This window comes from Aquila chrysaetos, chromosome 21, assembly GCF_900496995.4.
Source record: "Aquila chrysaetos chrysaetos chromosome 21, bAquChr1.4, whole genome shotgun sequence".
NCBI classification, from domain to species: domain Eukaryota; kingdom Metazoa; phylum Chordata; class Aves; order Accipitriformes; family Accipitridae; genus Aquila; species Aquila chrysaetos.
The window spans coordinates 22,391,115-22,415,968 of NC_044024.1; the positions used below are offsets into that span (position 1 = coordinate 22,391,115).

A 24,854-nucleotide genomic window follows, 5' to 3' on the forward strand; every position below is an offset into this window, starting at 1 on the left:
AAGAGGGTTTGGTGGGTTTTTTTCTTCATTTGGATGGGTCAGATCCTACTCTGAGTGAAATCACTGAACTGAGTAAACCACCTGTGTAGCTACAGTTTGCCTTAGGAAGTATGCAAATGATAGATTTAATCCTTTAGTATCGTTACCATGGATTTAGACAAGAGCACCCAGTAGACATATATTCCTACCCTTTCTAGGGTAGGTAGAATTGTGCTTTAATCACCTGCCATTAAAGGAACACAAACAGTTGCATTTGCCTACATTGGGTTACAGGTGTTACTTATTTTTCACAGAATGTTGCAAGTTCTTATTTCAACTAAAGCTACTTCTGTACGCTCACTGGCCAGTGAAGGGCTGACAGACTAACTCCGCCTCTTTTTCTCCTCTGTGATCAACCCATACTCTGAAGAAAAATCTCTGGACCTAGAAAGTGCACAGCTTAAACCACAGAGGAAATATTTCTTCTTTACTGGGTATTATTTCTTTTCAGTGAAGAATAGGCTAGATTCAGACCCAAGGGATTCTGTGTACATCACATATTCGGACTAAGTATCATCAGTGACAAACGCATAGGAAGAATATGGGAGGCTCTCCTCATTAATTTCATTACCTTGGCATTTGGCATTTGGTATTATGTCAGCTTATATTTTGATATACCCTTCAGTCCTATCACTTCCTGGGAGCAACAGCCCTATCTTAAAGGCTACTTAAAGAAATATGGAATAGGAATATTTAGAAGCCATGTTACTCTGCCCTGGTGGTTTGTGTAGATATGGAGTAAGTATTCGTTGACTCTGCAGTGAGGAAAGGAACAGACACGTCTCACTTTGCGCATTGGTGTGGATGAGGAAAGATGAAGTGAACCGCCAGAACTATAATTTCCTGCATTCTGTTTCCTAAGTCCCTGTAGAAGGAAGTAGTTCAAACAGAATAGTTTCTCCTAAGTTTTAATGAATACTAACTCATCAGGCTGTAATAACAATTGTGACTGATCATAACTGATGTAAGTACTGTTAAAAATAATGGTTATATTTATGGCCCTTGTAGGGCTTCATCTACTTTTTATGCAGAGGAAGTTCATTACAGTACAGTCAGTAGGGGGCATTCAGTGTGCCAGTTAGGCAATAGCCAGTGATAAAATATATACTGAGATCCCATGAAAGTTGTGGGCTACTTCATAGGTTTTGAGACAAAATTATTATCTACTGCTTATGGCCCTCACTGTACAGAGTGTATAAAATTAACAGTATTTTCCACTCTTTCAAAGCCTTTGCACTTTATAAACCCTCGTAAGTTAAGCCTTATTATGGGAGGAAGGAAAAAGGACCTGACTGGAAATCAGCTGGATTCTCTTCTCCGCTTTCTAATGTGACCACCACAAAATCTGTTTATCTTACTCCTAAATCTTTCTCTTGCTAGTCCCTATTTTCTTCTTGGATTTTTATGACCTCAAACCACCAAGTTTTCAATACTTTAGATTGAGATTTTCCGGTCTTGCATCTCTACATGCTGTTGCTGTAAAACCAAAAATCTTTTACATCATATATGCCAAAAGTAAGGGACAGAGAAGTTATGTATCCTGGCCAAGACCTGAGAGAAAAGCTTACATTTCTTGATTCCTAGTGTTGTACTTTTTTCCCCAAAATTCTTTTCCAAGGCATGCCATAACAGAGTACCTTCCACAAGTGTAACTCAAGCTGTATGTGATTAATAATTCACATTTTGTGCTAAAAGCAAATCAGAGTTAATTTTGTATGTTTTCCTTCCGCCATTTAATACATTAGTTTCCCCATAAAGGAGACTCTATATTGCCTAGCATGCAATGACTCATACGTTATATAAGTAACTAAAACATTTTATAGTTTACAGAGAAGAATGTTCTTGCTCATTATGTGGATGAAAGGAGATTGCTGCATTTCAGATGACATGTATAATTTAGACACTTATTTCTAGGACTGTTTGGAACAGGGAATGAAGAGAAACTAAAATGTTTGAAGTGACTTGAGTGCTTCATAGTTTTTAATGTGACTAGCAAAATACACAGACCAATAACTTTTAAGACTGTGCTAATGGAAGAATGGCTCTGAAACTCTAACACACTTTTTTTTTTTTTTCTAATAACTGTATTTATTTTAAGGCATAAGTAGAAACTAGTATTTGTCAGTCTGTAAAAATCTGCAAAGATCTCATATTTTTTCTGCCAGTAGTTACCTGCTGTGCCACACAAATGGAAAGAGGAATGGGAAATAGTATTTCAGAAAGATTAGCCAGCTGGTAAGGAAAATGGCATGCCTTCTGTACTTGACTATTGTTGGGAGATTTTTTTCCTCAGCCTTCTAAATATTAGAGCTTAACTACAAAATAAGTGCATGGAATGTTCTATGTTTCAAGAGTGCAGAGTTGATTCAAGTGAGAATTCAGTAACATCATCATGGCTGTGTATTGGGAAATATTTATTTGTCTTCCTTTTAGAATATTATGGTAAGCTAAATGAAACACAGTTTCTGGAATTTTGAATCTGAACAACCCCCAGATGCTACCATGTTCTGCAAATCATCTTCACAGACTTAAGTACTTACTATCTCAGCCCCATTTATTTATTTATTTTAAATTTAGCAAGACAGCAGTCTCTGTGTTTCATGAACTGTTCTTGGCGGCAGCTAGATTTGTGTATTTCTCCAGCAAATTGGGCCAGCATTTTGTGAGATCTGTGAATCTTTTAAGCAAATGTAGTGGTTAGATACCTCTGAGCAATGACAGTGTGGCAGGCTTACGTCCTAAGTTTTGAACCCCCTGTAGAAATTAATGAGAGATCTATGGCTTGTAAAAATCTCTCCAAACTGTTGCATTATTTATTTATATTCTGCTTCAAGCACAACGCTTTTCAAGCCAAGAGATGACACAAAGGAGCCCTGGGCTGTATAAATATAGAATCTTTTTATTTTTTTGGTTAATAGATACAGTACAATTTTTGACTACATAAGAAAGCATTGTTTTCAGTGCATACATTCTTCAGACAGACAGGAACATGGCAGACAAACATTCCTTAGTGTTTTGAGTATTACATGGCACTTAATTTATTTTCTTTAAGTCCCAAATTACTGGGTTTTCCCAGTTTTCATTAGCTGCTTTGACAACTCAAGGTCTAAGGAAAAATGAATTTGAGTAATAAGGATGTGCTGGCTCTTGTGGCACAGGATTATTAGGCAGGACAATGAATGGGACACTGCTCAGTGCATACCACACTAGTCTTCCTGTAACCATGGCCCTTATGGCATCATATTTGCTTGGGGTCCCAAATGACCCAGTCCAGCAAGTTTTCTGTGTTAACACAGTATGAAAACAACAGGTGTCAAACAAGCAAGCCAGTGCTTGGGCTCAATGCTTACATCCTATACAGTGACTGACTATTGATAGGGTCAAATCCAGAAGTCCTCCCTGAATTTTACTTGCGTGACATAGTGTTGGTGTCATTACTTTGGCAAAATTCTTTCTGGTTTTTTTGTGGTGTAGTATAAAAACAGGAAAATGGATCTCAGGGTTTGGCTACCAATATTTGCAGGGAGGGACAAAAGAATTATTGCTACCTTCTATATTTTCCATTCACTTTAGGATAAGAAAATACTTATAGGCTGATATCTGAGTATGGTACTAATCCTGGCTAAGTCCTGTGTTCAGGAAAACCCAATAATGCTTTATCTTCTTATGTAGCTATTTGCTAGTAATGTTGCCCTCCAAACATTTCCCGGTGTTGTCCAGTTGGTGCTGGTGGGAGCTAGAGACCATTGACCTAAGACCACACCCATACAGCTGGAATAGGGCCAGATCAAATTTGTAAAGCAAGGTAGGACATGACAAGGCAGTGCCAAAGCTCAGCGTGAAGGATCATTGAGTAGATAAGTCATAAACTGTTGACTGGCCAGTTAGAGGCTTACACGCTGACTAACATTCCTACAGTATACAAGAGTGTAAATAACAAGAGAGAAGTGCCTGGACACTCTAGGTTACCCTAGGCGTTTGCCAAGGAGGCTAACTGAAGAGTAGTGTTTGTATTAGCGGGATGTCTTAAGCAGAGCGGTTTATGCCTGCAGGCAGCTGTAAATGTATACATCTTCAGCATTCAGTGGGTTCAAATTTCAGTGGTTTTGTTTGAGGCTATTACTCAGACTTTAGGTTTCTATCTGACCTTCCTTGATATCCTGAGTGGATCTTGTGGGCCCAGCATCCTGGTTAGGACCCCTATCTTGTGAGGATAACTTGGAAGAACCTAAGAGAAACCTCATTGTTTGATAAAGGACTAGGAGAAGGATGAGATTCACATAGGTAGTCACCAACCTTTGTTTTGCTCCAGATACCAAGTATTGAAAAATCAATCGATTAAAAAGCTTCGCTCATTCAGGGAAGGATACAGAAAGGCTTCCAGACAAACCAATATAAACTAGTTTCCCTTGCCTATATTGGAAAATTTTAATGTGAAAAAAAGCTTGCTTTAGATTATCTAGTTCAGCTTCTGCAAGTGCAGAATATACAGGAAATAGCAGAGTGAAGTGAGTCCTATACGTGATCTTGTTCAAAAGGCAGAGAAAAGAAATCCAAAGGGACTGTGAAGAATAAATATCAAGAAATAGATGAAAAGTAGAGAAAAGAGGAAATAGGAAACCAGACTGTTAAAAACACCAGCCTGAACAATAACATGCAGGTGAAGGCACTTATCCTTGGACACATATGTGGCAGGTGACTGTTGGAGAGAAAACAACACATTTCTGTGGTGAGCTCTGAGTTCCTTTGCCCTAATTCTCTGGGGTTACAAGAGGACAAAAACAGTAGGAGTAAGCACCATTAAAGAAAACAAAGGTATGTGTTAATATCAGATACCATTGAGCTCAGTCAGGTTAGATAAAGCAGGTGGCTGAGAGGAGTCGAGTAAGAATCCCTGAGAAGTCTGAAAAAATAATAAACATCACATCATTTAAACAGTTTGGCCCCTTCTGATCCTCTAGCCAATACACCAGCCTTCAATTAAAACGGAGGCAGTGGAAATTCGTTGCCTTTACCATGAGCTGCATGGTGACACTTCCAGGAATGAGATAAACCTGCCAGATTCCTCCAGATCCCTGTTTCCTAACTGACACTAAATAACGTGGAGAATAAGTGACAGCCAGAGATACTCGCAGCCAAGAAGAGAACTGCTATGAAATGGCACTAGTAGGGTACTGTAAACGGGAGCCTGGCCTGCAAGCATTAGTGAAATGTTTAGTAACAATACTTAACTCTGTTATGTCTGGGTATCTCTTTCTCTTTTAACTAAAATGTTACAAATTTTACCATATAAATGAATCACTATATTTGTTTCTACTGGGTAAACTATATACATCATTGTAAGAAAAGAACAATAATTAAATTAAGGGAGGAGAGAAAAGGACAAACAAAATATTAGTAAATAAAATAGAAGACATATGTTCAATAATACTTTTCAGGCAATAATTTTGCTTGTTACATTTACTGTAAGGAGGAAAAAAACTTGCACTCAAAATAAACATTGGAAACACAGCTGCCCAAACATCAGTCACTTGCCATTTCCAGAACACTTGAAGGCCATTATCACGGGTTTGGAGGGTATCTTTGCTCTCTGAAGAAATGGCCATCGATACTGCTCAAGGCAGCTGTTGATTTTGCCACTGCAGAGGAGCCCTCAGTTTTCAGGGGGCTGTCAACGCAACCAGTGTTTTAAAATGTGTCTTGAGCACTTGAGCCTGCGCTCTGTTTTCACATCATCTCACGCAATGCAGAAAGGCTGATACACGTTATTGAGAGCCAGAAAGGGACCTGGCTACCAACGCTCCATTAGAGTGTCCGCTCGGGTCCCACTCAGGAAACATGCTTCGTGTTCCTCTGGTCTCAGAGAAACCTCTACAGTTCATCCTTGCTAAAGTGGAAAGATAATATACTTGGCTCTCTTAGAAGCAGACAGTTCACCCAGCAGTGTTTCCCATTCTTCTTCAAAATAGAGAGCATGCTTGCAGGTTTTTTCCCCTATATGTACTTATTTTAAAGTTTATAAGCAAAGGTTTTTAAACATTGTCATTTTCTTACCCTCCAGAAAAGGCACAGTAACAAACCATCTCACACTGATGCCATTAACAGTAGAGCCAGACAAACTGCCTGCGCCTTTTTTAATTTTTGCTATGTGAATAAATTATTTCCAAAAGAAGTGATTGATTAATTGATCAGAGCTATAGATAGTTAATTTACTGTTTGATGGAAAACCGATCCAATGAGCTTTCTGGGGCTCATCAGATGAATTCTTTCCCAGTAGTTTCTTCTGTTACATGACCAGCTCTACTTAATACATAGGTACTAAAATACAAAGAAGTGCAAATATGACCATAAAGCAACTACAGACCACAGCTATCTAACAGGTGCGCTATGAACAAGGGGCTCATGAGTTACTGCAGCTGAGTTCCTTAATACATCGAATCTGAAGTCAAGGAGAACGAGAAGCGCAGTTCCCAAGAGCCCATACTTCAGATGCTTTAGCTTTCACAGTTAACATGGTATGGGGTTTGGAGATTTGTTTCCCCATTTGATAATACCTGAGGCTTGTTTGTGTTTACTTCAATGTAACCAACTGTAACTGATCATCCAGAAATGTTTTCTTCACTGCTGCGAGGGTGTTTAGGCTGTCTTTGCCAAGGTAATATAATCGGTTTGCAGGTGTTGGATTACTTTTTTTTTTCCCTTCAGTTTGCAATCATGAAGAAAAATTCTTTTTCTCTGAAGAAGTCAAATCAGTGTCAAGTCTAAGAAGAAAAGGAAAGGGTTGTGCAGACCTTGGAGGAAACTGCACAGAGTCATTTACAGATCTGGGTTTCTAACTTAGGAGGTTATAACCTTGACTGTCAATGAACATCTTTCTCATCCTTGCTTTTTCTACTTGCAATCTAGATAGTTTTTCCCTTCCTAGATTTCTAAAGTCAACTCTGAGTGTTACATAGCACGTTTAAATGACAATTATTTGCTTATTATTTGCTTATTTTTGAAGTTGTGAGTATGCATGGGGTATGCATAGGACCTGGGTATACATACATGCAGACCAACAGTCGCTGCCACACACAGCTTTTGGGCAGGGGGCAACAAACTTTGAATTTCTCAAATGTGAGAATTTGTGATCCATTCATTCTTGTATGATTAGGCTGCACAAAAAGCTTTGAATTACCATGAAGCCGTGAAGGGTTTAGATGCAAAGGGCATTGCACATCATACCAATATTTACCTTGGCAAGACAGTCAGAGACAAATATGTGTCACATATGCTTACAGTTTAGCATGGGCTAGTATTCCCAGGATCAGACTGTTGGGCACCTGCCACAGAATCCAAAGGAAATGCCTTTTTTTTTAACTTCCTTTCTTTTTAGTAAATAGCCTGTGTGCAGAAAGGAAACATAAAAATGCTGCAACCCTGCAGGTGCCTCAAGGGGGTGTGTGCATTTATGTGTAAATCTCATGTTGTTAATGAGTATTTTATGCACACTCACATGAACATGCATGTGTGCTGGGAAATTCTGTCTGTCTAAGCTTAAGAAGGTTCTTAACGCAGTGATTTTGCCTTGCAATCATTATAGATGCATCTCCATCAAGGTTCCTTATTGCATGTATGCTGAATAAATTGCAGTTTGAACAAGGAGAAAACACAGGGAAACAGATTTAACCACATTGTATGCCCTGATGGCTCAAAAGACCATCCTGCCTCTTGATACATGAGCGCTACTGCTTTGTCTGTGCTATATCATTTTTAGGAATGTATCCTATAGGCAGTGGAAATTATTAAATCACAAATTGTAACAAAAATATTTTGGATTTCAGAATATTTCAGAAATATTTACAGAAGGTGAGATCCCAAGTTAAGAATGATGTTTCATTTTGGATTTTCTCCAAAACCAAAACATTAGTGTGTATGGCTGTTGTTTTCAACTGATCCCTTACAGCATCGTACTAAACAATCCCTGCAGGATGTGTGCAGGACCAGTAGAATGAATCTTGTTTTCACAACTAGCTTGACGTGACTCTTATGGAGTAAAATGTGAATGAAGGAACTTGTAAATCTGCAAATGCCAATGAACAGTCCCAGCTAGGGGAAGAAGGAGTGGAAGCAGTTCTGGGTTACAGCTCCTACTTACAATTCTGATAGACAGAATTTTAATTTACTGCATATGTTGCAATAGGCCTTTAAAGATAGCAAAGAAGATGCTCTTAAAATGTTTCCACTCACGTCGGAGATGTGCCAGAAGAAACATATGAACAGTTGTCCTGTCAGATTTCCCCTTTTTAACCAGCCTCTTTACCCAGGCATGGAGGCATGTAAGAATCTAGCATGGTTGAGAGGTGCAAGATGCTTTGTGTCAGGTTAGGCTGATTACACTGGAGGGGCCGAGTAGTGAATGACGGAGTTGTAATCTGGAGGTGGGCTGTGGCATTCCAGGTTTGGATCCATAGGAAGGAGAACAGAGTCTTCCAGTGTGAAGTCCATGGTGTCCTCTTCTACCTGTACTGCTGGCTGGTACTTGACAGCCTCATGATCAGATAGTATGGATTCTTTGCTCTTGGTAACAGCTCTCCGCCTGTTGAGAACAAACAGTATAATATGTTGACCCTGTCTCCATAAGCTTTTGTCTCTATGTGTAATTAATGGTCAAAATTATTAAAAAAAAATATATAAAGCATTTCAATTTACCTTTGCAGCATCCTGTAAGACAGTGACATTTTACAGATTGGGTAAGGAAACTGAATTAGGTATTTCAAATAATTCGGTGTTTTAAAAGTAGATTTAGGAGTAAATCCAGGAGTCCTACTACCCTGTCTTTTTAGCTTACCACATTTCAGTGCACTATGTATATCTTAGTTATAAAGGCACCTGTCCTATACATACAATAATATTCTCTCTCATTGTTCTGACACAGGTCAGTAAAAATTTGACTTTTCTGAAAGCAGAACTGAAGGCTATGACTTTTTTTTAAGTATAATAAAGGATGAAATAATGAATAATCTATGACAGACTCTAATCTAAAATGATACTGAAAGCAAGAGTGTGTGTTGAACACACTCTTGTAGTGTAGAGCAAAATCTCTCGTATATTCTGTAGCCCTTTAAAATTACTAGCAGTATGCTAGTGAAGGGCAGCACTTTTCAACATTACAACTGCTGGCCTGTAACTGAGGCTATTAAAGTGAGCCAGCTTTCATTTTCTGCTGTCTTCTCTTATTATAGGTGATGAAGGCAGTGGGAGAGAAGCAACTTGCATCACAGGGAGCAACCTCAATGTTAAAAGTAGAAGAACCCTGCAGAGGATTTGTATCACAAGGTGACCTTGAGGAACAGCAAGTGTTGTGGAGAGAAAAAAGGTACTTTCTGTCATAGGCTGCCTTAAAAATAATGTTTTGTTAAGCCTTAAGTTTTTCCATCTGAGGAATTCATTGGAAGAGGTCTGGAAAATTTAGGGTTGGTTCTCAAAGGATCCCAATTTGAGAATGGCTTTTGAACTTCTCCACTTTGCTTAGGGACCCTTTAACATGCATCTCTTTGGGATAAGCCTCACTCACAGACTGATTATGGTATTGCTCATGTCTCGTTTCAGAATGACTTATGAATGTGCCTGGGAGAATGTAAAATCAGGCAGTGCTAGCACTTTGTGTGTATATTTCATATGTGTTTAAAGGAGCATAAAGCTACATTCTAATGACCCTAAACCAAACCTGAATAATCAACAGTTCATCAAATAATTGTATAATTCATTACACTTATTTTATTTGTACTGCTGCAGTGCTTACAGTCCCCAGCAGTTGATCATGGATTCAGAGTGGTGCTTTAGAAAGAAAGCAAAGCCAGTTCCTGCTCCAGGAAATAAAACAAGAGCTAAGAGACAGATACAGTAATTGGAGAAAGGGGAACAAAAATAATGAATAGGAAAAGTAGCAGATCCAAGACACCAATTGTGTACACCGTCAAGTTTTTGTGATGGTACAGCAGAGAAAACCACTGCAGGCTTAAGAGCATGTTGATGCTTGGCATGACAGAATTGTAATATACAGTAGGCCCAGATCCCTTCAGCTATGAAAGGGTAAATATGTCCTGCTAGGTTATGCTACTATGGCTTTGGAAGTTATCTTGCCTCTTAATCTGGAACCTGTCAAAAGCTTCAGTTTTCCCACAAGCTGTAGATATTCTCAGTCTGGCTGACAGAACTAGTGTCAATAGTGTCAATTAAAATTTTTGCTAATTCCTCAAAGGTCATGAGTGTGCAGTGCATTGGCTAGAGTAGAACACTGGTTTATGATCTGTGCACAACCACACTGAACAGCCTGTAGGGTCCATCTGTAAATTACCTATCCCTGTAGTTCTCTTCTTGGGGGAGTGTGTGGAGTAGGTGATACTCTGTACATCATAGTCTGCAAAACCAGTCTCTAAGCCAGGAGCTGAGATATTCAGCCAAATTCAGACATAACAAACAGCTGCAACTCTAATCAGCTGCAGTGGGAGACTGGCTGCTTCATAGTTGCCTGATTTTAGTGTGCTGTGGTGGCTTCCTACAGCATGTTTGCATCTCCAGCTTTGTCTCTAGGAAGTGAACGCAGCACCCCTGAGTTGTGAGAGCCAGCCCACCACGTCTTGCACATCTAGAATAAACTTGGGTTCTGTGACTTCTAAAATGCAGAGGTTATAGATTAAAGCTGATGTTACTGTGCTTTTACAACTGTGCAAGGCATTGAAACCAAACCTGTTGAGTGGCAAAGCAGAAATTCTAAAATAAATAGTAACCCTGAGAACTTCAACAAAAACGTAGCACACTCTGCTTTCACAGTCTAAGTTTCTCCTCTTTGTCCAGAGAAAAATGTGAGTGGAAACTTCTTCTGTATACTATACATTTGGCAGCTGTCCCTTCCTGTACACACACACTTTCTCTGTAGATAAATTCTTCCCTGGCATGAGCAATGGAACCACAACTTTGCTTCACTGTTTATTTATGTATTTTTCTTTTTGTTGCTCAGTTCTATTGACTCGTGTCAGACAATTCCATGGATGCTCTGGCTTCTAATTTGCCAGGTATTAAAGTTGTCAGTGGAGACAGAGGGAAGCTTGAAAGTATGTGTTTAACTTGGCCCCCAGCCTGCATATCTCAGAGTGCTGAAGAAAAAGAAATGTTATTAGGGTTTAGTTTGGCCACACAATGGGAAATTTTCAGACCCATGTAGACTCGCAGCAAGTGTTCTTTTTAGGTTTCTGCCCCTGTAGGTCAGGAGCCTGGATATCTGGGAATGACTCTGCCTATCACTGAAATCATGCTGGTGTTTGAAGAAGGACTCTTAAATGCTGACATCTAATATTTGCTCCAAAGACAGAAAGCTGATGAGTTAGGTCAGAAGCAAGTTTTGTCATTAGCTGTCTTATGGCAGACCAAAATGCAATTAACTTTCAAAACTATTCCTTTCATCTAAATGCATTTCCTAAATTAAAGCTATCCAAGGGTCTTTGCATTTTTCCCTTTAATGCTCTATATTACTGACATTTCAATCTATTCCGTTCATCCTCAGCAACAGAGAAATGTGCATATGCTTGGACTGTATATTGGAAGAGGAGACTGCAGCATCCCTTTTCTGTCTGTCCTTGAAATCTCATTTGCTACATAGAAACTGCCACACTGAATCAGACATCAGTCTTGCTTCTGGCAGTGGTCAGTACTTGATGCTTCAGAGGAAAGCAAAAACCCCTTTATGCTCTGAGCCAATTGTACTACCTTGTATAAGATAGAAAAATTCTCCCTGAGTCCCACCGATAAACATTTTCTGACTGAAGGCATTAGATTTGATTAATCACACAATTATGCAGCTGCAGAAGTTAATAATGGTTATGTAATTAAATAATTTAATTAAAAGCTAGCCATTACTTGGTTCACTGCTTCTCCTGGGTTGGCATTACACTGCCCAAAAGGTATTTCCTTACTGATTTTTGCCTCTGCCTGACTTCTGAGTGCCACAGCTGCAGGAGGCGATAAAAGAGATGTTCAGTTTTGATAAAACTGCTCATAAATGTGAATGTCTCAGCTCAGTCCCACTTGACTGTTGGTATTCTCACCATGGCACAATACTGAAGATTAGGCGTGTGAATACCATGACATTCAACTGAAACATATTTGCTCACTGACCAAGCTGGTCACAATTTACACAATGACCAACCTGAAAACTCGTTTGTCCTTGCAAGAATGTGTACCGTTTGGGGCAGGATGAGGGGAAAGATGAGAATCTGAACACTGCCATTTCCTGACCTCAAACAGATTTTGTAATGTAAAGGACTCTCTTTCATAATGTGCACATTTCTGTGGAGTGCTGGTTGGGGAAACATGTTTCACAGAATGTGGTGAGCTGGCTTCAGCCTTGTTTCATAGGCTGAGACTAGAGTTAGCCAAGGTGCAGCACTGGACTCCTCTCTTTCAGAGAGATACCTACAAGCTAAGGAGGTTTATGGGGAAAGTACAAAAGTGGTGAAAGCACTGAAGGAACCAATACTAGAAGATTAGAAGAATGCTAATCAGTAGCAGCAAATCAACCAAGAGTGACATTCATAATTACCAGCAAATCCTGCTACTCTTCAGGCTGTATTTCTGTAGTGTCCCTGAGCCTGGTGCCAGTGTCAAGTCTGTTAGATGTAAAACCAAATGAGGCGGAGGAACCTACTGGTGTGGACCCAGTGTTGATAACTGAAAGCCTACCTGGTCTGTAAATAGGACTGCATCAAGGAGCCTGATTATCACAGAGCTTGGGCTCTGTGCTATTGCATGCACATGCAGTATGTCTGTGCAGGGCCACAATGTAGTTGGTAGGTCTCATGACCCAGACGAAAGCTTGGACAAGTGGATTTTAGTGTGGTACTGTGGGTAGTGAGAGCCGTTAACAGTTCCCATTTTTACTGTGCTATGTCAGATTTCCTGGCACAGATGAAGCTGAAAAGTCTAGGTATTAAACTAGATGAAGGAGAAGTTAGCCTGAATATTAAGTAATCTTTCACAATCTTTTTTAAGTTTTCTGGAGAGGTGTCAAAGTTGTTTAGAAGATACCACAGAGGATAATCCTGTAATAGCTAGAAGGCCTAAATGACCTAATGAGACTTTTTCATCCTACCGTATGAATCGGAGATTTTGGTTAGAGGTAGAAAAATACTGAAATCATCAAAGAGCTCGGCAATCGTTACTGGAGCTGTTTATTCTATGTGAGAAGGAGCCACTTTCTATTAGCCTAAATCTCAGCGTCAGTGACTTAGAGGAGCATGGAGAAAGAGAGATGACTGTAAGAAAATCACCCTATCCAGTGAGGGACTACAGTACCAAGCATAGCACTTATTTCCAGGCTGTGGAGCAGCTCTTATTGCTTTGCAATAAGATGCCCAAGTATCTTGCCCTTGATAGGAAAAACTAATAGCCTATTTTGTCCATGTAGAAATCCTGGCCTTGTTCAGAAGCTGTGTTTAGGGAAAGATGAGAAATTGGGCTGAGCATTGCCAAGTAGAGCAGTTTGTCTCATGACCACTTCTCATAATAACATGTAGGAGCTTCAGGGCTTTTTAACAGCTTTCATAGGTGTTTAATGAGGCACAGAGTAGGAGTGATTAATTGCAGAAAAAATTTTAAAAAATTAAAGAAATAAAAGGGTTATTTTTTCTTCTGATAGTTATGACTGATTCACGGTTTGCTTTAATACATTTTAGACAGGGTGCTGTGCAGTAAGAATTTAATCCTGGGTTCCCCTCTGGCAGTATCAGTGCATCAGTAGTCTACTGGCACGGAGAACTCAAGGGGTTAGGATCAAGAATTCATTGTTTTGAAACACTTCTAAATACAAAGTACAGCTAACAAAGTTTTAACAGGCCAGAGCCACCCACTCATTAAGTATGCATCCCCTTGCGTGTGTGGCAAAGTTGGTCAGCTGTCCCTGACGCTAGCTCCAGCACTGAAAGTGCAGCCAGATGAAAAGCACTGCAGTCAAAACCAAGCTGGGGACCACAGCCTTTCACAATTCTCCTTTTAGTCCTTGCCACTGTAAGCATATAGTGCAATCCTAGAAAAAAGTGGCTTACATAATTCCTGAGTAGCTACTCATTCAGTTACTTGTATTTTGGAAAGCTCAAGTCACGTCATAGTGCAAGGTGCTGCATGACACAACAGTAAGTACATTTGCTATCTCAGTGTGCTTATCGTAGAAGAAAAATCTTCTGAAACTAAGTTCTGCTATGGAGCAAACATATTTCCATGCATCATTTTTTTGAGATGGTGCAAAAGGATTCTAGCCCTATCAGCTGGGTTGCATTTTGGTTGGGCACCTTGCATTTGGATATGAATGCCTGATGCTCCTGAGCAAAATCAGTTTGTTTCAATATTATTGACTTGCTTTAGGCCCAGTTTGGCTTTGGCAAAGGCAGAGCCCTCAGTGATGTGATCTGGATGCAGCATCCAGAGCCCAGGAGCATATCAGCTGAGCCTCAGTCAGCTGGTGTCATGGACCTTGGCCAGAACCAGATAAGTAATTTCAGAGCAACTGAGGATAATTGGGGGCTGGGGGGGGGGCGGGGAGGGAAAGGGATGGAGGGAGGACAAGTGAGCAGATATCAAACCTATTGTAATTTTAAACAATAACTTGATTATAGAGTCTCTGGGAGAATTTTAAAGCAGTGCTTGGCAGTAGCCTGTTAATATTATGAGATGAAACCTGACACCAGAGTCATCCCATCATTAAATCCCCTCTATGTTGAATGTGCTTCCTCGAATGCTAACTCCAGTGTCATTATCCCGGTCAATCCTTCTCTTTCTCACTTCAGCTGCTGTTGTGACTTTATTCTTTAGCAGTATAAAATGCTTGGAGCTCAGAAATGGTTAGTCCAGTCTAACAGTGGTTCCACGCCCAGAGTATCAGATTAATCTTCAATAAACTCTTGACACTGACACTCCATGGTGTGTAGTGTTGCCAAATTTTAAACTTGACAGAGAAATGAATGCAAGATAAATAAACAGCAAGATTTTGGCAAAAATAATAAATGCAGCCACCCTGGTTTAGAAAACATGCTAAGCCTTTGAACAGTTTTCTTTTAGAAAAGAAAGACTGTTTGAAAAGGATCCAGGGTAAATGTTTTTGATAGAGAGAGATACATAATTAACAAGGGTGACTTTATCTCCCCTATTAAACCAGCACTCTCTTCTGACCTCTCCTAGACTATTCTATATGCTTTTGAGGCTTGTTTTTTCAAGTTAGCAGTGCAGGAGTGCCAAGGGGTGTCATGTCCTCAAATGAGAGGGCATCAGGATGCCTTGCAACTATGTTAAAAATGTTAGTTGTGCCAATGATAGTTTGCAAGATTTAAAAAAAAAAAAAAAAAAGCTGACAAAATAGCTTTCTCAGCTGGACCTCAAACACTCAGTGAAGGATGTGGCCAAGAAAAAGCACATCTCTGTCCATTCAATGGTAGCTAGGGTCCTGGTAAGGAGGAGACAACAAACACGGCTTGCTGCAGCGTTTGCCTTTATAGCAGACCTCTGTTAAGATGGTCTTTCATGGTCTGGCTGGCACAGAAGGTATCAGGTATCTTGTGATGAATGGAATCCCTGTGGAAATGTTGACTGTAAATGGGGAGAGCCCCAGATGGTGTGGGTCAGGCAGAGATTCACTGAAAGCAGCAGAGCCGTGTTACTTCACGTTCACTCCCAGTGGGTCTGATAGCAGTTCAGAAGGTTTTCCTGGAAATCTCAAAAGAACAGGCTGTTATGGAATTTTTGTGTTTCTACATCTGGCTGGATGTTGATTTTTCTGATTTTCAGCAGAAAGCCTCTAAGGGAGAGAGAGAGAACCTTCCTCTGCCAACTATTTATCCAAATGGGAGAAATGCAGTAGGGGAAACAGCAGTCAGAGGTGATTGACAGAAATCTTTAGAAGGATAAATCCTATCAGGGAGGCTGTTTGTGTGTGTGTATGTGTTGGATTTGTGTCAACATGATATCATGCAGAAAAAAAGAGGTAAATCAGCCCAGGTAAAGCATCATAGTAATGTAGTTCCTGACATTTGAGCTCCTTCTTTTAGAGCTAATGCCATTTGGTCTCCATAGCAATGCACTGTGCTGTGCAGAAATCCTCTCAGCATGCGCACAGGGTAAAAACATGGAACTGTGTGTACGTCTCTGCTAATCCCCCAACAGGTACAACACTGGGACGGTACTACAGGGGAAATACTGCTGAACAACATTATTCCTGAAGTGACACTCCTATCCAGCAGAATCCGTAGCATTTGAATGCTCCCTGTTAGTGCTCCAAGTCTCTCTGGGCTTCCTTATGTAACTTTTTCCCTTTTCCTCTTTCTCCTTCTCTCCTGCCTTCAAATACCTAGGAATTTATGGTTTTAAGGCCTGAAAAGACAAGGCAAGCTCCTTCCATCTTGTTTTTCTCACTGCGTCAGGGGGTTAGCCCCTCTGTAATATTGTTAGATTCTGACTACGCACTCTCATGTGAACTCTTCCATACTATGCAGAAATTGCACTAGTTTTTTCTCATGTATCATTTCTCTTTAATGTAGAAAAATGGTGACTTGATGTAGAACAAGCAATGGCTCTGGTGGGAAAGATCATTGAGTTTAATACAGAGGAAACTAAGAGAAATCTCATCAATAGATTTCAGAGAAAACTAGACAATTCAGTAAAAGTCTAATTAGCTTAATTAACTGAATAGGCATGGAATTCCTTGCTACAGAATTGTTTCTTTTTTAATATTTTGGATACCTATTCTTTGAAATTCTACAAGTTAATGTGTGAATCAGTAGAATGGGTTACTATTGTTATTATACTTTTCTAGGAAGGTGAGGAAGACCTATTTCACTACTAGGTCAACTCTCTGCCTGTGCCTGATTGTTACAGAAATATAGAGAACTGTGAGCTAACTGTTAGCTAAAAGCTAAATATCTGCTTTTATTCTTCTGTGATTGTCTGTACTATGAATGGATAAACATATAGCAAACACTGTCACAGCCTCTATTTGTAAACCCAGTATGAACTATGTAATTCATAGGATCACAAAGGTGGTAGGATTAAGGGACTTCTCTGTAGGACTGTCTTCATAGCTGTGATAAAGCAAATGTAGAAATCACGGTTCTGGTAAATGTACTTTCTTTGCAGTGCTTATACTACTCTTCACTATACATGCCTTTTTAACTTTTCTCACATCCATCAATTGCAAAGGTGCCAGTCCTTCTGTACATCTAAAGTTAAACATAGCTTTGTTAGATGCTGGTATAATGATAAATGTTCTTTTCTGGATTAATAAATCAAGTTCTTCTAACTTTGCTCCATCAGTAAAGGAGAACACTGGAGAGGCAGTCAAGAAACAGCTAAAGTAGATATGTATATTCTTAGCTCTTTTGCTCCTATTATTTGCCATGTGCAGAATATTCTCTGCCCCAGGAGATCAGATCACAAACAGGAGACGCCAGCTTCACTCGAGAGCACTCTCTTATTTTGTTGAATGGGATTCAGAATCACAAGGCAACCTGGCATTTTGGAAGAAGAGTTAAACTGATTGACAAGACATTACGTGCTCAAAGCTGATGAAATAAGTTTTCATTTTTATCATGCGAATCAACATGTTTCATGTTAATTAACCTTCCTGTAAATTAAATGCAACAGTGCAGCATTCCTTTCAGAGACTTGCAACTCTGTTTTATGTTCAACTTCTTTCTGGAAGCAAAGTTTACATTACAACTTTCTTGATACATTAACCATGGTCTTTCAGTTATAGGATTGAAATCCAGAGTTGCTTGTCCTTCTAGCTTTTTTAGATAGTCGAAACAGTTTTCCTTTTGGAATCAGAAACAAAATTGCAAATTTCAGAAGCATTTTTCTGAATGGGACGCTGTCTTAAAAAGAAATGCCAAAAAGTACTTACGCTAGAGCCATGATCCCGTAAGGCCAAGAACGGATTTCCAGCCTCTTCGGGCTTTTTATCTCATCTGACGTCAACACCATCCCACTGTCTGACTCCTGAGCAGCAAAAAGAAGAGAACATCAGCAGAGTGCCAAATGATCATGACAGCATGGAGCACTTTTAAATTAGAAATGGCTTCCGTGGGGAGAGTGTGGAGAAAAGTCAGACTAAACGGCTATTAAAGTCAGTAGAGAAGGAAAGCCAAGGAGCTACTTAGAATACCAAATTCCAGCTATCTTATCTTGTGATGATACTGCTCTTAGGCAAGTTGATAGAATTTCACCTTATAAAACTGTCTCCAGCTACAGAGCAGACAATGCAAGGGCAGGAGAATGCAAATTCTCCTTCACTGTGGCCTGTAGAGTTTGGGGATCCCTGTCTATGCAGTTATCAGGGAGAGACTGCCAACAAGGTGGTCGTCTGTAGGTGTTATATTGTACTGTTATATACTGATACTTGTGTACTGGAACTCATGTAGGAGCTACCAGCTATTCTATTCTATGGAATCACAATATTTCAACCAACAACCTGGAGGGCAAATGTTTGCATCAAAACTCTCAATTGTGTGCTGTGTAGTAAAGTGCTTAACACATAGATATGTCCAGTTGGTGTATGACATTAAGCCTATTCTTCAGAATATTCTCTTATCAGGGCCTATATTATCAGTTTTTATCCAACTGTTCCTGATAATGCTGCTATTTAGCCTGAGAACATTTGCCTTGTTTTTGTGATGGTAAAGTTTTGATCTGTATTTTGAAAGAGCACCCTTAAAATGAACATATCAAAAAATAATTTGACATTTTCAAGCTTGAAATTGATATTAAGCATGACATATGGATACTGTCTAGGTAGGATAGCTGAGATATGAATAGACAGAAATTCATAAACAATATATGCAATAATACTGGCTAGACTCCTCAGAGAAAAAGTACCCTAAATGCCTACTAGAAATACACTATTAGAAACATTGAAATTTTAAGGAAGTGGAAGTTCAGTATCATTTTGACAAATCCAAGTGCTTTGCAAAGATATCTAGCCTAAAAGGCTCACTGTAGTTTGGTTATGGATTATTTTGAGCTGTCCAACAAAACTGTCTTGATTAGTTTTAAAGTTGAGGTTCTGGTTCCACTGCACTTAAGGTTGAGTCACGAGGTTGCAATTAATATCAAGCTGTTATTGTGCTAAGTGCTACACAAGTTCACAGACATGCACAGTCCTTGTTTTAAGTAATTTAAAAAATATTAAATGTTCAGGGGGGTTCCTTTGCATTTGAAATATTTTGTGATGCTGGAAAGTTGCATGTCTGTCTGTCTGTCAAAGCCAAGAAAGCAAAAGACTTCAACATGGGAAGTGAAGCTTTAGTTAGCCTTATTTTACCAGTCAATCTGATTGAAACAGAAAAAATAATCCCAGCAAACAATAAATAAAAAGCAAAAGCCTTTTTATAAATGCTTTGGTAATGTATCAGTTGTTAATAAGATCAGTCTAGAAACTGGTTTTCAAAGTATAAAGTAAAATCCTAAATTAATTAGGTCTGTCAAAACCTCAGTAGAACCCAGCTTTTCTCTCTAGTTTTTATCTTGACTATTTCCCTTTAAAAATACGTGGTCTAGAAACAATTTATCTGAGTGCTGCTTTGCATTTTCCTTACAGAAGAATTGTTAAAAGAATATCAACGGAGACTACAGGTAAGTAGCACAACTGCAGGAAGGTGTGGTAGAGCACTTTTAGAGTTAGTTCCTGGGCAACTATTTGAAATAATGATCTAATCAGTATTAATGTCTTGATATGTAAGATAATTTTAGTAACGTAAGTGCACTTACATTGTCCAAAAGTAGATCACACCATAATTTTGCTTTAAAAGATCCTCATTGAAACATCACATTTATTTCTGATCTGTTAATGTATTATTACCCTTTTTTTGAAACTTTTCCCCCTTCATGTAAGGACTTACTTTAAAATGTCATGAACAGGGAGCATTTAGGAAAGTAATGCTGATGCTGGCAGCAGTAATCTCCTACTGATAACAGATCTATCTAGTAAATGTCTTTGTGTGATTCAGAGGAACAGATTTTTATCCTGCAAGAGGAAAGATGCAGGAGCCAGAGAAAATTCTAAGCTTTCTAATCCCTAAGATGCACTGATAAAGGCACAGAAATTACATCTGGCAAAATACTAGGGAATAATGGGCATCAATTCGTGCTAACAAGAGAACAGATGAGAAATACACTCCATTTGTCAAGGACGTGAAATATGTCCAGGACAGGTTGTAGCTAGAGACTTGACCCTTCCCAGGAGAGTTGGTCTGAGGAATGGCTGTCTGTCCAAGAGGGAGTCTTAGCTGGAGCTCGGGGGACAGTTCCCTGACTAGCAGAGTAGACAGACTGGCTTGTTTCTATAAAACTGTACACCTGTTTCTTTTCTTCTGCTTCTCCTAGCCATCTGATGCTTGCCCTCTTCCTCTGTTAGAAGGTTTCCTGAGGGCTTCATGCTTCCTCCCTAAACTTTGATCTGCTTCAAACACGCATGCGTTACAAAGATCCCTCCTTAGCGGTACAGGATCTGTCATCGAGGCAAGTGGTGTGGAATGCATTTGGCACTGCAGCCAATGAGTACCTGAACCATAGAGGAAATTCATGAGTTGCGTGGTTTTTTTGGTTTGTTTGTGGTTTTTTGTTGGTTTGTTTTTTTTTTTTTTTAAATAAGGAAGAAAAAATAATAAAAAACCCCACAACCCTCCACCCTTGGAACCTGTAATTTCAGAGGAAGCCAACAAGCAGAACCATCATTCTGTAACAGAACAAGCTTTTGTTTTCCACTGGAGTGAAAATGAAACCTTTCAACACTCTCCCACCCTGCAGTGCCATTAAACTAGCAATAAATATGTTCACTTAGGGTGAGGAAAATCCAGGGTTAGAGCCCTTTGTGTGAATCAAGTAGAGCAGGAACTTGAATCTTGGTCTTGTCTATCCAGAACTGAACACCCTCACCACCACCAAGTTATTGGCTGTCTCAGCCAGACAGAATGTGTTCTGGACACATTTCCTTCAAAAGGCTCCATTTCAATGAGCTGCCATTTTGTTATGGTGGAAAAAACATATTGAAATATGTAATATGAAACCCCTTAGCCTGATCAAAGCCAGGATAATCATGCATGAGCTTCTCTTTAAATTATTTGTTAAGCTAAATGCAGGTCTCTGTTGCCACACGGACCTATGTGTGAGATAGTAGGGCCAAATCTGCCTGATTTAAAGCTTTTTCTTACCAAACAGATTTCAAAAGCTCTAATAAGTGTTTCTGGTGCTGGTGACAAGTGATCTGTGAACCTGGTGGAGAAGGGTGCAATCACCTCACTTACCTCATGCATCACTTTCTCCTTTTCCACTGGCACCTCATCAAATGTCTTCACACTCAGTGGTCGCTTCTTGCTGTTGATACTGAAAGCAAGAAAGTTGAGGTGTCAGCATAAAACCCAAGCAGATGCTGCACCAGTTGGTAGCTCAATTAACATCCCTGACACAGCTCAATTTCGTAGACTGGTGTTCTTTTTTCATCTCTTGTGCCCTGACAAATTTGTCCGTCCAACTCCCTTAAAACAGCCATATTGAGAGAGGACAACAAACAGCGACCAGCTATATCAAATCTTTCTTTCCCTCCTGCCCCCTGTACTTATTTTCTTACCCAGTTTCCACTGCACTCCAGCGATTAACACAGTTGTTCAAGTTTTCTTCCACAGGGCAAGTTTTGGAGTTAGATTCTCCATCAGGACACAAGGTGATGTTCAGTGGAATATAGTCTTTACCATCCTATATAATTAATAACATAAAAGAACACAAAGCTGGTAAAGTTCATTTTGTACTACATCTCAGATGTAAAAGGTTATTGTGTTCTACAGAGCTTTACACTGAGAAAGGACTAGATTTTATTTTAACTTTACTTTATGATGTTTCTTCAAAGTGATTATGATGTTCTTCACAACATGCGGAAGTTCAAATGTATAGCTTTATCTGACATTTACTGTGTAGGAGGCTTTGTATGAGGAAAATGGTACACTTTGGGAAACCTACGATGGAGAATGGCTGAAAATGGTCTCTGATGTTCCAGTGCTCATCTGCAGTTAGTGTGTTCTCTCTTCCAGGCATCTCAGCCTGAGCTATTGCTTCACTGGTCTTTATAGCAGTTACCAGACTTCTAAATGTCCCTCACATATGGCACAGTAATGTGACGTTTGTACTGAGGGTGTCAATATATGTGCATCCAGTTTAAAAGTAGCTGGCTTTGCTGACTTTCACAGCAGCATCTTTGATGAGTTTGCAGCAATTTCTTTGTGATCATTACTACATTCCAGATGTGTGGCTGCTCTGCCTCAGTGAAGGTGAACAGAATTTCACCGATCTGCACTTCAGGAAAGCAGTCCTCTATATTGTCACTGAGCTGGCCTCTTTGGGAATTCCAAGGGACCAGTTGTCTCAGGGACACCTAAATCCATGTGTTTGGGAGAAGGGAGGGAGGGGCATGAAGTCACAAAACCCCTATGGCCGAGACAACTTTAACAGATTTTGGAATTGCTAAAAGAATATTGCCTATGTATAGACTTTTTGCTTATATTCATCTTAAGGACTTGTAGCTTAGGAAGAGCTGGTCCTTAAAATGGTAGCCTTAAAGGATTTTATTTCTTGTCCTTACAAGAAATTGATGCTGCAAGTTTAATGGAATTCAGTACACATCTTAATAAACTCTGCATTGTCATTACACCCCTGCAGTAATCTTCAGAAATTAGTCTTCCTTTAAGTCTTAAAACTATTTGTCCAAATTTCCCTTTGCTTGATTTTTTTTTTTTTTTTTTTTTTTAATTTTGAGAAGCAGTTAAGTGCCCTATTCCCTTATCATGATTTTTATGTCTCCTTAATTTACTTTGGTTATAGGATAAAACTCACAAGCTCTTCATATTGCAAACTGGGCCCTCTTCAACTTAGCTTCACTAAATTTGATTGCAAACAGGAAGGAGCTGGAGGAGAGTGTTTGGTTTCTTCTTAAATTAAATTGACAGTTACATAACTGGTCTGGTTGTTTTTACTGAAGAAGAAAACAACTGATTTAACTATTATGAAATTAATAATTATGTAATTGACTTTCTGAGCTTTAAACTGCATCATTTTAAAGCTCCTAAGAGCACTGATGAACATAAGCTCAGAAAATGAGAGAGAAAGTTCAGACCAACTACTGGCAGTTTACTATGTTAGAATCTAATTAAAATTGTTTGTGAGATAAAGCACTATTGTTCCTCTACGGGGCAACTGAGCGGTTTTTTTAATTAATGTAAGTTTCTGCTTATTATGGATGGATAAACAACTAGTTTTGAAATATAATCCCATTTGAATAGTTAACATTTTCTTTACTCATCCTAGCAGCCATTTTCCTTGTGAACTCTGTTATGAAGTCAAATCTAATATTACTGCTCAGCATAGTCTTTAGCTGTGCACATGCATACACATATCTATATACATCTATATATACACCTTTGTTGAAGAAATGTTTGTATGGCTGTACCTGCTGTACATTGGCCTGAAGAAGATCTCCTAAGCGCTCCACAAGCTCAGTGAAAGTAGGCCTCTCTGTGGGTACTCCATGCCAACAATCCAGCATTGTCTGGTAGCTAGACGAAAAACACAAGTATTAAGAAAGAAAAAGGATAGGAGCTTTGCTTCCAAACTGTTTCTTTCTGCTGCTGCTTGTTTTGGTCATTGTTTGGATAGTTTTGGATTAAGACAGGTTCAAATCTCCATGTGCTGAAATTCTATTCTAGTTTCCATGTGGGATGCTTTTTCCTTCTATATTCCTGCCTCAACTGAGCCTGAAGGCTTTTTATTTTCACCCTACTTAAAATTTGACTGATAGGCCCCACTGAAAATAAGTCCCAGTTATGGATGCCTAGTTTCTGTCATGGAATTGGAAATCAAGGCAGACGCAGTAGTCTCCTGAACTGAGATTCATGACCTCCAGCTGACATGGGGAGATGTGTTAATCTTCTTGTTGGCAAAGGTCAAGCTGACTTGGTCTGTCTTTAGCATTTGTCTGTGGTATCCGGACACCCGAGATATGCACAACTACAGTGTTTACTGAAAACAAAATACATAGCTATCATCTGATGAGGTCTCCTTACTCCTCCACACTTAAATACAGTCTCTTTTGTAATACTGAAATAACATGTATCAGCTCTCAATATAAAACCAGGAGCTCTTACACTTCTGGAGTAGAGTACTCTGGAGATCTCATCCGCGTTCCTTCTTTGAGCCGTCGGCAAAAGTCCTCATCTATCTGCACTCCAGGGTATGGTGAGGCACCTGATGGGAGAAATAAGGAGGAGGGTCCAGAACGGCACAATGCCTATTTCACAGTCCAGTGAATTAAACACATATTGGTGATTTCTGCTGCACATTCAAGATTACCTAGAGTCTGACAGTAAAAGAAGCTAGAGTAAAGAAGGGGTTGCAATCACTTACTACCTACATGTTTTGTTTGGAAACCTGTTACAAACTCACTGTCTCTAAAGAGATTTCAACCATACTGTCTCCTCTGCATTTGTGATACAGCTAGGACCACTCCAAGGTAAAATATGGCAGAAGAGAAAGAAATTTTATTAGTTTGAGTCTTTAAATGACCTCTTGGTCAGTGGTAGAAAAGTTCCAGATCATTCAATTGATTACATATGGTTTGCCAATATCCTGCACTAAGTGACTACATGTGAAGTAAGTCCTGCTCATCATTCATTGTCTTAGAATCTTCTGGCCTTACTGGCCTCTGTGAGTAAGTGCAGAGAAAGCTGTAGGTATCTGGCTCCTGCAGAAGTCTG

General features: G+C 39.4%; 1 protein-coding gene across 3 annotated transcripts in view; it reads right to left on the bottom strand.

The window, feature by feature from the left end:
- Window positions 1–2,918: 2,918 nt before the first annotated feature.
- The window catches only part of LOC115333495 (vascular endothelial growth factor receptor kdr-like), a 140,640-nt gene continuing 118,704 nt past the window's right edge, over window positions 2,919–24,854 (bottom strand). For all 3 annotated transcript variants that reach the window (XM_029996483.2, XM_029996482.2, XM_029996481.2), the window contains 6 exons: window positions 24,246–24,345; window positions 23,552–23,657; window positions 21,683–21,807; window positions 21,360–21,438; window positions 17,963–18,057; window positions 2,919–8,617 (listed from right to left, as the gene is read on the bottom strand). In XM_029996483.2, the coding sequence (XP_029852343.1) occupies window positions 8,413–8,617; window positions 17,963–18,057; window positions 21,360–21,438; window positions 21,683–21,807; window positions 23,552–23,657; window positions 24,246–24,345 (710 nt within the window). In that variant the 3' untranslated portion in view covers window positions 2,919–8,412. The remainder of the gene's footprint in view (window positions 8,618–17,962; window positions 18,058–21,359; window positions 21,439–21,682; window positions 21,808–23,551; window positions 23,658–24,245; window positions 24,346–24,854) is intronic.